Below are 12,432 nucleotides of genomic sequence, written 5' to 3'. Positions count from 1 at the left end.
TTGAGATGATCATATGGTTTTAATTCTTCAGTTTGTTAATATGGTGTATCACATTGATTGATTTGCATATATTGAAAAATCCTTGTCATCCTTGGGATAAATCCCACTAGATCATGGTATGATCCTTTCAATGCATTGTTTCATTCTGTTTGCTAGTATTTTGTTGAGGATTTTTGCATCTATATTCATCAGTGATATTGGTCTGTAATTTTCTTTTTTTGTAGTATCTTTGTCTGGTTTTGGTATCAGGGTGATTGATGGTGGCCTCACAGAATGAGTTTGGGAGGCTCCTTCATCTGCAATTTTTTGGAAGAGTTTGAGAAGGATGGGTGTTAGCTCTTCTCTAAATGTTTGATAGAATTCACCTGTGAAGGCATCTAGTCCTGGGCTTTTGTTTGTTGGAAGAGTTTTAATCACAGTTTCCATTTCATTACTTGTGATTGGTCTGTTCATATTTTCTATTTCTTCCTGGTTCAGTCTTGGAAGGTTATAACTTTCTAAGAATTTGTCCATTTCTTCCAGGTTGTCCATTTTATTGGCATAGAGTTGCTTGTTGTAGTCTTTAAGGATGCTTTGTATTTCTGCAGTGTCTGTTGTAACTTCTCCTTTTTCATTTCTAATTTAATTGATTTGAGTCTTCTCCCTTATTTTCTTGATGAGTCTGGCTAATGGTTTACCAATTTTGTTTATCTTCTCAAAGAACCAGCTTTTAGTTTTATTGAACTTAGCAATTGTTTTTTTTTTTGTTTCTATTTCATTTATTTCTGCTCTGAACTTTATGATTTCTTTCCTTCTGCTGACTTTGTGTGTTGTTTGTTCTTCTTTCTCTAGTTCCTTTAGGTGTAATTTTAGATTATTTGAGATATTTCTTGTTTCTTGAGGTAAGCTTCTATAGGTTTAAACTTCCCTCTTAGAACTGCTTTTGCTGCATCCCGTAGGTTTTGGATCGTAGTGTTTTCATTGTCATTTGTCTCTAGGTATTTTTGGTTTCATCTTTGATTTCTTCAGTGATCTTATGGTTATTTAGTAACATATTGTTTAGCCTTCAGGAGTTTGTGTTTTTTACGTTCTTTTCCCTGTAATTGATTTCTTTTTTTTCTTTTTTTTTTGTTTTTTGCTGTATACGCGGGCCTCTCACTGTTGTGGCCTCTCCTGTTGCGGAGCACAGGCTCCGGACGTGCAGGTTCAGCGACCATGGCTCACGGGCCCAGCCGCTCCGCGGCATGTGGGATCCTCCCGGACTGTGGCACGAACCCGTGTCCCCTGCATCGGCAGGTGGACTCTCAACCACTGCGCCACCAGGGAAGCCCCCTGTAATTGATTTCTAATCTCATAGCGTTGTGCTCAGAAAAGATGCCTTGATACGATTTCAATTTTCTTAAATTTACTGAGGCTTGATTTTTGACCCAAGATGTGATCTATCCTAGAGAATGTTCTGTGCACATTTGAGAAGAAAGTGCAATCTGCTGTTTTTGGATGGAATGTCCTATAAATATCAATTAAATCTGTCTGGTCTATTGTGTCATTTAAAGCTTGTGTTTCCTTATTAATTTTCTGTTTGGATGATCTGTACATTGGTGTAAGTGAGGTGTTCAAGTCCCCCTCTATTATTGTGTTACTGTTAATTTCCTCTTTTATAGCTGTTAGCAGGTGCCTTGTGTATTGAGGTGCTCCTATGTTGGGTGCACAAATATTTACAATTATATCTTCTTCTTGGATTGATCCCTTGATCATTATGTAGTGTCCTTCTTTGTTTCTTATAATAGTCTTTATTTGAAAGTCTATTTTGTCTGATATGAGAATTGCTACTCCAGCTTTCTTTTGATTTCCATTTGCATGGAATATCTTTTTCCATCCCCTCACTTTCAGTCTGTATGTGTCCCTAGGTCTGAAGTGGGTCTCTTGTAGACAGCATATATATGGGTCTTGTTTTTGTATCCATTCAGCAAGCCGGTGTCTTTTGGTTGGAGCATTTAATCCATTCACGTTTAAGATAATTATCAATATGTATGTTCTTATTACCATTTTCTTAATTGTTTTGGGGTTGTTTTTGTAGGTCCTTTTCTTCTCTTGTGTTTCCCACTTAGAGAAGTTCCTTTAACATTTGTTGTAGAGCTCGTTTGGTGGTGCTGAATTCTCTTAGCTTTTTCTCGTCTGTAAAGCTTTTGATTTCTCCATCGAATCTGAATTAGGTCCTTGCTGGGTAGAGTAATCTTGGTTGTAGGTTCTTCCCTTTCATCACTTTAAGTATATCATGCCACTCCCTTCTGGCTTGTAGAGTTTCTGCTGAGAAATCAGCTGTTAACCTTATGGGAGTTCCCTTGTATGTTATTTGTCATTTTTCCCTTGCTGCTTTCAATAAGTTTTCTTTGTCTTTAATTTTTGCCAATTTGTTTACTATGTGTCTCAGTGTGTTTCTCCTTGGGTTTATCCTGTATGCGACTCTCTGTGCTTCCTGGACTTGGGTGGCTATTTCCTTTCCCATGTTAGGGAAGTTTTCAAGTATAATCTCTTCAAATATTTTATCGGGTCTTTTCTCTCTCTCTTCTCCTTCTGGCGCCCCTGTAATGTGAATGTTGTTGCATTTAATGTTTTCCCAGAGGTCTCTTAGGTTGTCTTCATTTCTTTTCATTCTTTTTTCTTTATTCTGTTCTGCAGCAGTGAATTCCACATTCTGTCTTCCAGGTCACTTGTCCGTTCTTCTGCCTCAGTTATTCTGCTATTGATTCCTTCTAGTGTATTTTCCATTTCAGTTATTGTATTGTTCATCTCTGTTTGTTTGTTCTTTAATTCTTCTAGATCTTTTTGAAACATTTCTTGCCATCTTCTCGACTTCTGCCTCCATCCTTTTTCTGAGGTCCTGCATCATCTTCACTATCATTATTCTGAATTCTTTTCCTGGAAGGTTGCCTATCTCCACTTCATTTAGTTGTTTTTCTGGGGTTGTATCTTGTTCCTTCATCTGGTACATAGCCCTCTGCCCTTTCATCTTGTCTACCTCTTTGTGATGTTGGTTTTTGTTCCACAGGCTGCAGGATTGTAGTTCTTGCTTCTGCTGTCTTCTTGCTTCTGTATTTTTTCCTGCTTCTGTTTTTCTTGCTTCTGCTGTCTTCCCTCTGGTGAATGAGGGTATCGGTAATTTTTTTTGTTTTAAAATTATAATTAAGCTACAAAATATCCTATGCTAAAATGAGTTTTAAAAACTTAAGGTGGAAATCTTTTTTGTATGTGACAGAAGTAATTGTCCTTTAGAATACCTGGCTATTTGTTTCATATATGATGCTTTCTGGGGTACAGTTAACAGACTGTGGCATAAATAATGAGGACATTTATAATCTCACGTGAGAGGTCTGGAAGGCTTGTGTAATTCAGTTGCCAAAGTAATTCAGTGTTTTGGGTCATTTTCTCTCTGATTCTTTTTTCCGTCATGACCACATATGGTTGCCATAGGTCTAAAGAGTATATTCTTATACAACAAAATCCAAAAGCCGGAAGGAAGAGCAGAGCCTCGTCATAGGAATCTTTTTTTTGTTTTGTTTTGCTTTTTCTGGTTGGAAAATCTTTCCTGCAAACCTCAGCATACTTTTCCTTATGTCCCATATAGCCCAAATTGGTTACATATTCAATCCTAAATCAGCTGCTGACAAGGGGAAATGAGATTCCCATTATTGCCTTAGAACAGTGTTGGTTGATCCCCTGGAACTTTAAGAGGGACCCACCCATCTGATCCCGTTGATGTCTCATATTAAATCACATCAGTGTTTTGTCATCACTAAGACGGAGAGGCTGATGGGTAGGCAATCACTAGTATTTGCCAAACTATAGTGATATAGTTAAGTTGTTAACATTTTCCACGTCCTATATAAGAAATATTCCCACTCAAATGATATTTGTATATTTTAACTTGAGAAGCATGTTATCCTGTATGTGCTACTTCATGATTGGCATAGGAAGCCAATGATTGGGCTGTTAATTTAGTACAATGTGTTAGTTGTTTACTGTTCTTATTTTTGTCTTGTGTACAATCAGTTTATTTCCCTGTGAGATTAAGCTCCTCAGTGCTGTTACATGATTTTGGCAGGAGCTTCAAATTCTTCTTATTTAATAGATTCTTGTTCTTCTAGGTGGATTCTCCACAGTTTTCCTGGTGCGGACTCATGGTGGACTCCGCTATGCATTGAAGCGAATGTATGTCAATAATGCGACAGACCTCAACATTTGTAAAAGGGAAATTACAATTATGGTAAGTGAAAGAGTAATTCCCTTTGAAAAATTTGGTGTATTTTCTTTCAGTTTTTCACATAACATTAACCAGCCTGTAGGCAAGCTGCTTATTGGCTTGGGCACATCTAGATAACCTTTGAAGTGTACTCTTTATAGCCATACTTAGGGCTAAATAGAAACAACTCCTACCTTTCCTCCCTTCCCTATTGTAGTTCAACAGGCAAGCTTCTCTGCTTTCTTTTTTCCTTTTTAAAATAAATTTAAATTATGGAATATTTTGAGAATAAAAGAATGTAGAAAATTAGTGAACACCAGTTTACCCCCTACCCAACTTAAGAATTAAAGGCTTACAGATACAGTTGAAGCCTTCTGTGTATTCCTCTGTAATGTTATCCTTATACTGTTATCCTCATCCAAAAGGAAACCCCTATCCTGAATTTGGTGCTTACGCTTCCCCTGGGTATTTAATACATTCACTTATATGTGTTAGTATTCACAGACCACAGTTAGTTTTGCTTTTTATTTTTAAAATCATGCTGTAAAGTTGACTTGTGTGTGTGTGTGTGAACTCTGTAGTATTGGTAAGGTATGCTTCAGCAAGGAAAAAATTCTTCTTTAATATTAGGAAAAGTGAAAAATATTTTAATACGCCATTAAAGAAAATTTCAGTTACTCAGTTAACTAGATTAAACATTTCGAGAAAATTACAGAATAAAAATTTCCTTTTTTTCTAGAGTTGCTTATTGTCAGTGCTCTGGGTGGTTTCTTATTCGTGTTCTCCCCTCTTTCTCCTTGTCCTCCTCTCTTCTTTTATTCTCTTCCTCTCCCTCCTCCTCATCCACTGTTTATCAAGTGCTAATATATATATTTAACATTTTTGTTTTATTTAGGTGAAATTCACATACTACACATTTTATAATTCACATTTTGAAATGAACAATTCAGTGGTTTTTAGTACATTCACAGTATTGTGCACAGACTGCCTCTACCTTGTTTTAAAACCTTTTCATCACTCCAAAAGGAAACCCCTGCCCATGAAGCAGTTGCTCCCCATTCCACTCTTGTTTCAGGCCCTGGCAACCACCCGTCTATGTTATGTCTCGATAGATTTACCTATTCTGGATATTTCATATACATGGGATCAAGCAATATATGACCTTTTGTGTCTGGCTTCTTTCACTTACCATATTTTTAAGGTTCATCCACATTGTAGCACTTATCAGCACTTCATTCCTTTTTATGAGTGAATAATATTCCATTATATATACTATATATGTATCAAAATTTGTTTATGTGTTCATCTATTGATGGACTTTTTATAAAAACCATGGATAGACATTGGGCTATTTCTACCTTTTGGCTATTGTGAGTAGTGTTGCTATGAATATGTGTACATATGTATTGTTTATTTTCAGTTCTTTTGGGTATGTATCTAAGAGTGGAATTGCTGGGTCATATGGTAATTCCACATTTAACTTTTTAAGGAACCATTAATTCCATAGCAGTTGAACCATTTTCTGTTCACACCAGCAGTGTTAGGAGGGTTCTAGTTTATCCACTTCCTTGAAAACACTTGTTACTGTCAAGCCTCCGCAGCTGCTAAGAGGGAGATTTTCTTATTTTGTATCAACATCTTTATCAACACACATATTTTGATCCTTTTTGTTTGAAGATAGACACATTTATACAGTATGACTTATCAGAATTCTGCTTTTATTATCCCTATTCCTTAGCTAGACTAGAGTTGATTAGGCTTTGAGACTTGCTTTTTTTCAGGTAAGGCTATTAGTCAAAAGGGTGAAAAGATTTACTCTGAGATAATAGGGAATCTTAGGCTAAGTTTTCTAACTTAAGCCCAGATATGGTATTGTACTGTAATTCTTCCTTTCAATAGATTTTGTATAATTTTGAGATATATAAAATATAGCGTCACCCTCAGCAAAACTCAGATCCTACGCTTTTAAATAAGGTATTTTGGGGACGTGAGCAGTTGTCTTCAAACTGTTTTTTGATGACTAATCCTTCACTATTTATGTTTATTTGTGAATTATTCACATGTTCAGCTGCTGTTAGCTAATATCTCAAATTATATTACACACTTAAAACTAGGTTTATTTTAATGATAGTGGATGTAAATTATTTTAAACAGTATTCTTGATAAGAGTTTTTAATTTACAGACAGACCTTATTTAGATCATTATGATTTTTAACCTTATAAATGTTGATGATTGTCAACCTTATAAATGTTAATGATTGTCTTGTACTAGGAGCAAAAGTGTCAGATTTGCCATTTTCTTCTTATTTTCTTGTACTTGTAATACTAGTGTTATCTTTATGGTTTCTTTACAAAAATACTTTTTAGCTACTTGTTTATTTTTTTAGGTTATTTAGTTAAAAGTACATACATTCATAAATTCACTTGACTAGGTGGACATAAATTGCAATATGTTGCAGACAAAACAAACAAACGCGAGTGTAATTGTTCATAAATATTAGAGCTTAATTTCTTTATCTTTTTAAGATAAAAATAAGTAAAAGTTCTGATATTTTATTCTTGAGTCCCAAAGGACTATCTTGTACACTTACTTTTGGGAACTTTTTTTTTTTTTTTTAATTTATTTATTTTTGGCTGCGTTGGGTCTTTGTTACTGTGTGAGGGCTTTTCTCTAGTTGCGGAGAGTGGGGGCTACTCTTCGTTGCAGTGCGCAGGCTTCTCATTGCGGCTGCTTCTCTTGTTGTGGAGCACGGGCTCTAGGCACGTGGGCTTCAGTAGTTATGGCACTTTGGCTCAGTAGTTGTGGCTTGTGGGCTCTAGAGATCAGGCTCAGTAGTTGTGGCACATGGGCTTTGTTGCTCTGCGATGTGTGGAATCTTCTTGGACCAGGGCTCCAACCCATGTCCCCTGCATTGGCAGGCAGGTTGTTATCAACTGTGCCACCAGGGAAGCCCTGGAAACTGTTACTTTTGAATGAACCATCTCTTTCTTCCCCATTGAATTTAAAATAAGTATTCATTAACTATTTGCTTGTTAGGAAATGACAGTCACATGTAAATAAACTTTCCATTGAAACTGTAGAAACCTTTTTGAAATGTGTCGGATTCCATACTTACACCTAAATCTTACTTTTTGAAATGCTTTAAATATATCAGTTTAGACTTCAAATCATTGTTAATGATAGACCTTTAAAATATATGTTTGCCAGTTTTTAAAATTTTGTTTATTTTTTACAGAAAGAGCTGTCTGGTCACAAAAATATCGTGGGTTATTTGGACTGTACTGTTAATTCAGTTAGTGATAATGTATGGGAAGTGCTTATCTTAATGGAATATTGTCGAGGTAAGTATTTTTCTGCGGTTGTTTTATGCTAAAAAAATTTGCCCATAAAAATGGGTTAGTAGGTGTCTTGGTTTCTCCCAGGGCAGCTGTCATCTAATTCTGGGCATTCATTGCAATCTCAGCTTTAATTATTTGCCTAAATAAGGAATGCTGTTAAAAAGTATTTAAAACCTACTCATAGTTGATGCAATGATGATATGAGCATATGTTAATGGACAATTAGAAAAATGCTGTTGGGTTTTAAACAGAAAATCTAAAACGTAAAGAACAGTCACCTTTCCTGATCCCTATACATTTCTTTTATAATCCAACCAAGAAGAGCATACTGTGTCCATATTAGTATTGCAAGATTTTTTTCCAGCACGCTACCATGTTATCTTTGAACATATTAAATGTAATAAATTTCAAGGATGCATTTTGATCTATAATTTTTATAAACTTATATTATGTGGTCTTTTGAAAACATCAGAAGATAGAAAACCACATTTTATTTGGATATAATGTGGTGTTTTCAAAGAAATATTTACTTGTATAGTATGCCTTAAGAATTATAATAATAATTTTTAGTCCCTGAAAAGTTTTTTTTTTTTACTTTAATGGGTGTAATGGGGGCAATTAATCCATTTCCTGCAAACTTGCTTTCCCCCCTCCCTCATCAGACTGTATCTGACAGTTTGGATTCTAGGGAGCCCTGGTTTATATATAAATTCTCTTAAGACAGTTATGATTGTTAATTATGGTACCAGGAACTCTTGTCACTTCCTGAAGGTTGGAGGAGAAGGAGGTTGGTGATGATAATGGAGAAAATGTGGTCTCATTTACTCCAGTCTTGTAAGAAGGGGGAAGGACAGAGGAAAATGAAATGAATCAATACTATAATATCTATTGTGATATGTTTGTAACTTATTTCCATATATAACGTAAAAAATTAGATATTTTCTTGATTGTTTTTCCTTTATATCTCATCTTCTCTACTGTAAAGCATTTGTGATCTCTTTAAGGAGACGATATTGATTTTCTTTACCCTACTTTCCTGAATTCTAGCATTTAAGGTGCCAATTCTTAGCTGGATGAGAGTTGACTAATAGCCCTTGGCTACTTGTAACTTTTTAAAAATAACTGAATTGAGCATAATCATAATTCTGGATGAGTTTAATTGTCATCCAGAAGACATTTTAAAAGGGGAACTACACGAGCTTCAGTTTTTAGGCAAGTGAGTATTTGGGAGCCAATGGTGCAGTCTACTGCAGATAAAATTAAGTACCTCGTTAAAAAAAGTCATATCAAAATTTAAATGGGATGGTATAGCATTTTTTTTTTTTTTTTTTTTTTGTGGTACGCGGGCCTCTCACTGCTGTGGCCTCTCCCGTTGCGGAGCACAGGCTCCGGATGCGCAGGCCCAGTGGCCCTGGCTCACGGGCCCAGCCGCTCTGCGGCATGCGGGATCCTTCTGGACCGGGGCATGAACCCGTGTCCCCTGCATCGACAGGCGGACTCTCAACCACTGCGCCACCAGGGAAGCCCGGTATAGCATTTTAAATTAAGTATAATCTCAGAGAGATGAAGATTGTTGAGGCTAGAAAAATGTTGACTTTTTAAATTTTAATAATGAAATCAGGCAGAGTATAAAAGTTCTTGTTTAGGAGATGATAACTGTGAAAAATATGTAAAGATTCGGGAGTTACATGCACCTTATCTTAAAAGACCTTCAGTATACATTGTTTCCTTTCTGAATCTGATTTTAAAATTTTTCATTAGAATAATTTTACTTTAATTTTCAGAAGACTTTGATTTTGAATAATTAAATTTTGTTTGTTTCTGCATTTGAAATGCAGCTCAAATAGAGCTTTTTAGCCTTTTTTGGGGACTGGATTTTGTGTTTCAAGCCCAAAGATCTCTGAAGGGAAGAAAGAAGATTGACTTTTGTTTCAAATTTATTCTACTCATTGCAACATTGAAAGTGTGGAAAAGATAGAATGAGTTCAAGGTTATGATTTCTTATCTGTGAAAAGATATTTTAAGAATGTGAATGAACACCAAGAAAGCACTTTTATTACTGTTTAATTTTTGGATAACATGAGTCAGGGCGTCTGACAAACGAGGATGGAGGAAATTGCTGCCTAGTCAGGTGCCTCAATCTTATATGAGACACTTTGAACAAATTACAACCAAATGGACCTGAGTTTTCTGAAAGTAGAGGATTGATAGGCAAAATAAATTTTTTTTCCCCTTGCTTTAAAGTTCTAAGAAAAAACACCTATTTCAGAAAATATATGAGAATGCTGTTTAGACAGTAATAATACAAGGAACAGGTGTGTATGCACCTTCTTACAGATTACACAGTAGCAGACATTCATTTATTCAAACTTGTTACAGGAAAGTTTCAAGTTAACATAAGCTTGCCTTTTTAAATTTCCAAACTTGATTTCTGTTAGAATGCTGTGAATGAATCATGTATTTACTTGCATTGTTAAAATATAATAATAGTAAACTTTCTCTTAGTAATTAAGAATTGTCATTATTAGATTATCAATTATTGTAGTACATTGTAATATTTAATAATCCTCTCGTGGCTCATTGTTGTGGCTATTTGATTTTAGTAAGTTACTCTGCCCACTATCTCTTAACCTGGTTTAGAGCCTTAGCCCCTTAACCCATCTCTCTTTTTCCACTCTTGTGATTCCTCTATCCCCCAATCAAGGAGATCTTCTAAAAGGTCAGATCAGGAAGTTTCCTTGGTTCTCAAGATAAAAATCTCAAGATAAAATCTTGATTTGTTTGTCTTGTCAGTATCATCTGACTTTACTCTCTTCTCTGCTTTCTAGACCATACCCACAGTGGTTCTCTTTAAGTTATTCAAAATCATTAAGCTCTTTCCCAAACTAGAGGCCTTTGTATATGTCACTTGCTATCACTAGTGTGTTCTCCCAGATCTCTGCCAGGTTAATTCCTGATTAACCTTCAGTCTCAACATAAATAATCACTTCCTTAGGCCTTCTCTGGCACTCTCTTCTCCCCATCCTCCTTCACTAATTTAAATTTGGGTTTTTCTCATATTGTCCTTATTGTACATAATTATGATAAATATTTATGTGATTGTTTATCTCTGCCTTTAGACTATAAATTCCATGATAATAGAGACTTTATCTTTGTTCACCACTGTTTACCCGTAAAACTAGCACAGTGTTGAATAACCGTTTCTTCAAATCTGTGATGCCATCAGTTACAAGGTACACACTGAATTTGGAGGTGTTAAAATATGGCCAATAGCATTAGCAGAACGTCACTTATTTTAAGATGTTTTCACTTCAGAGATGTAAAATGTGAAAAAAAATGTATGTCATTGAATCAACACAATATGGTATAATAAGCATCCTTACATGAAAATTATAAAAAAAGCCAATTCTCCATTACCTGAGACCATAGACATTTCTTAATCTCTTTGTTTGTGGTAGTCTTCATTTATTAAAAATATGTCTTCTCAAAATTACTTTTTTGGTTAGCTGGGCAGGTAGTGAATCAGATGAATAAGAAGCTGCAGACAGGTTTTACAGAACCAGAAGTGTTACAGATATTCTGTGATACCTGTGAAGCTGTTGCAAGGTTGCATCAGTGTAAGACTCCAATAATTCACCGGGATCTGAAGGTATGAACTTTAGTCTACGTATGGATTAATGCCTTTTAAACTTTGGAGTTAAAAGTGTTCTTGGACTGTCTTCATATAAACCAGTTTTTATTACTAGCACTGAGATTGGTCTCTCTGTCCCCAGCTACATTTCCTGAGGCCATATAAAGACTGACTATAGAATTGAAATTGTGCTTTTCATGACCCTGAGGGTTGCTAGCACGACTGTAGAGGTAGATTTTGTGCTCCCTACTTTGCTTCTGTTTTACAGAGCAGGCTTCTTTAAAAGGTTTCATATGAACAAAAATATGAACATCACTGACACAGGTTGGATATCCCTCCACACTATTCTTCCCAGTTCAGCACTCCTTCTATTTCTTATAATTCGTTTTAAGCATCAGGGTGTTTTCCAGAGATATTGGAGGTGACCGTAAATGGGTCTCTTTACTCATTTACTTATAATTTACTGTAGTTTTAGATAATTTACTATAATTTGGTGATGATTGCCACTCTAAGGTCACTTTGTCTTACATTTTCATGGAATCTCACCTCTTGTATATGGTACCCACTTGTTAAACTGGAAAAAGTGCCCAAAGGGGATTGAACATTCCTGGTATCATATTGCTTGAGCTATCATTACACATATTGTTTAGAAGCATAGGGGTCCTCTTTGATACCTACAAACACTAAGATTACAAAAATTCCTCTTCCTGAAATGCTTTATGCCCAGATAGCCCATGGCTAATCTTTCCCCCACTTCAAATCTGCTCAGATTCACTTTCTCAGTGAGTCCTGTCCTTGCACCACCTTATTTATAATTACAACCTAACCTTTCCATACTCTACTTGTTCTGCCTTTTATTATCACTTGTCACTTTCTCAGATACTATAAAATTTGCTTATGTATTATGTCTGTTGGTTATTTTCTGTCCTCTCCCACTACACTGTAAGCTTCCTGTGGGCAGGGATTTTTCTCTTTCGTACTGATGTACCCAAGCATTTAGAACACTGCCTGGCACATAGCAGGGTCTCAATAAATATTTAATGAATGAATGAATCCCAATTCTGACTTATTATACAAAATTTATGAAAAGTGATAATAAAATGCTCTTAAGATACAAAAGAATAGAAGATGTCACTTAGAATGTAGGTTGTTAACCATGAAAGCATCATCTAGGGAAACCTGTGCTGAAAGGATACAAGTCAAGGCAAGATTGAAATACTTGACTACAGACCTCTGTCCCTTA

General features: G+C 35.6%; 1 protein-coding gene across 2 annotated transcripts in view; it reads left to right on the top strand.

The window, feature by feature from the left end:
- The window catches only part of BMP2K (BMP2 inducible kinase), a 125,390-nt gene that overhangs the window by 53,530 nt on the left and 59,428 nt on the right, over nt 1-12,432 (top strand). For both annotated transcript variants that reach the window (XM_029234645.1, XM_029234646.1), the window contains exons 2-4: nt 4,125-4,243; nt 7,456-7,561; nt 11,065-11,207. In XM_029234645.1, the coding sequence (XP_029090478.1) occupies nt 4,125-4,243; nt 7,456-7,561; nt 11,065-11,207 (368 nt within the window). The remainder of the gene's footprint in view (nt 1-4,124; nt 4,244-7,455; nt 7,562-11,064; nt 11,208-12,432) is intronic.

Source organism: Monodon monoceros, unplaced genomic scaffold (assembly GCF_005190385.1).
Source record: "Monodon monoceros isolate NGI ecotype Baffin Bay Population unplaced genomic scaffold, NGI_Narwhal_1 Super_Scaffold_20, whole genome shotgun sequence".
NCBI classification, from domain to species: Eukaryota; Metazoa; Chordata; class Mammalia; order Artiodactyla; family Monodontidae; genus Monodon; species Monodon monoceros.
Note: the sequence above shows the minus strand (reverse complement) of the source record. Positions and strands in the feature narration are given on the sequence as shown.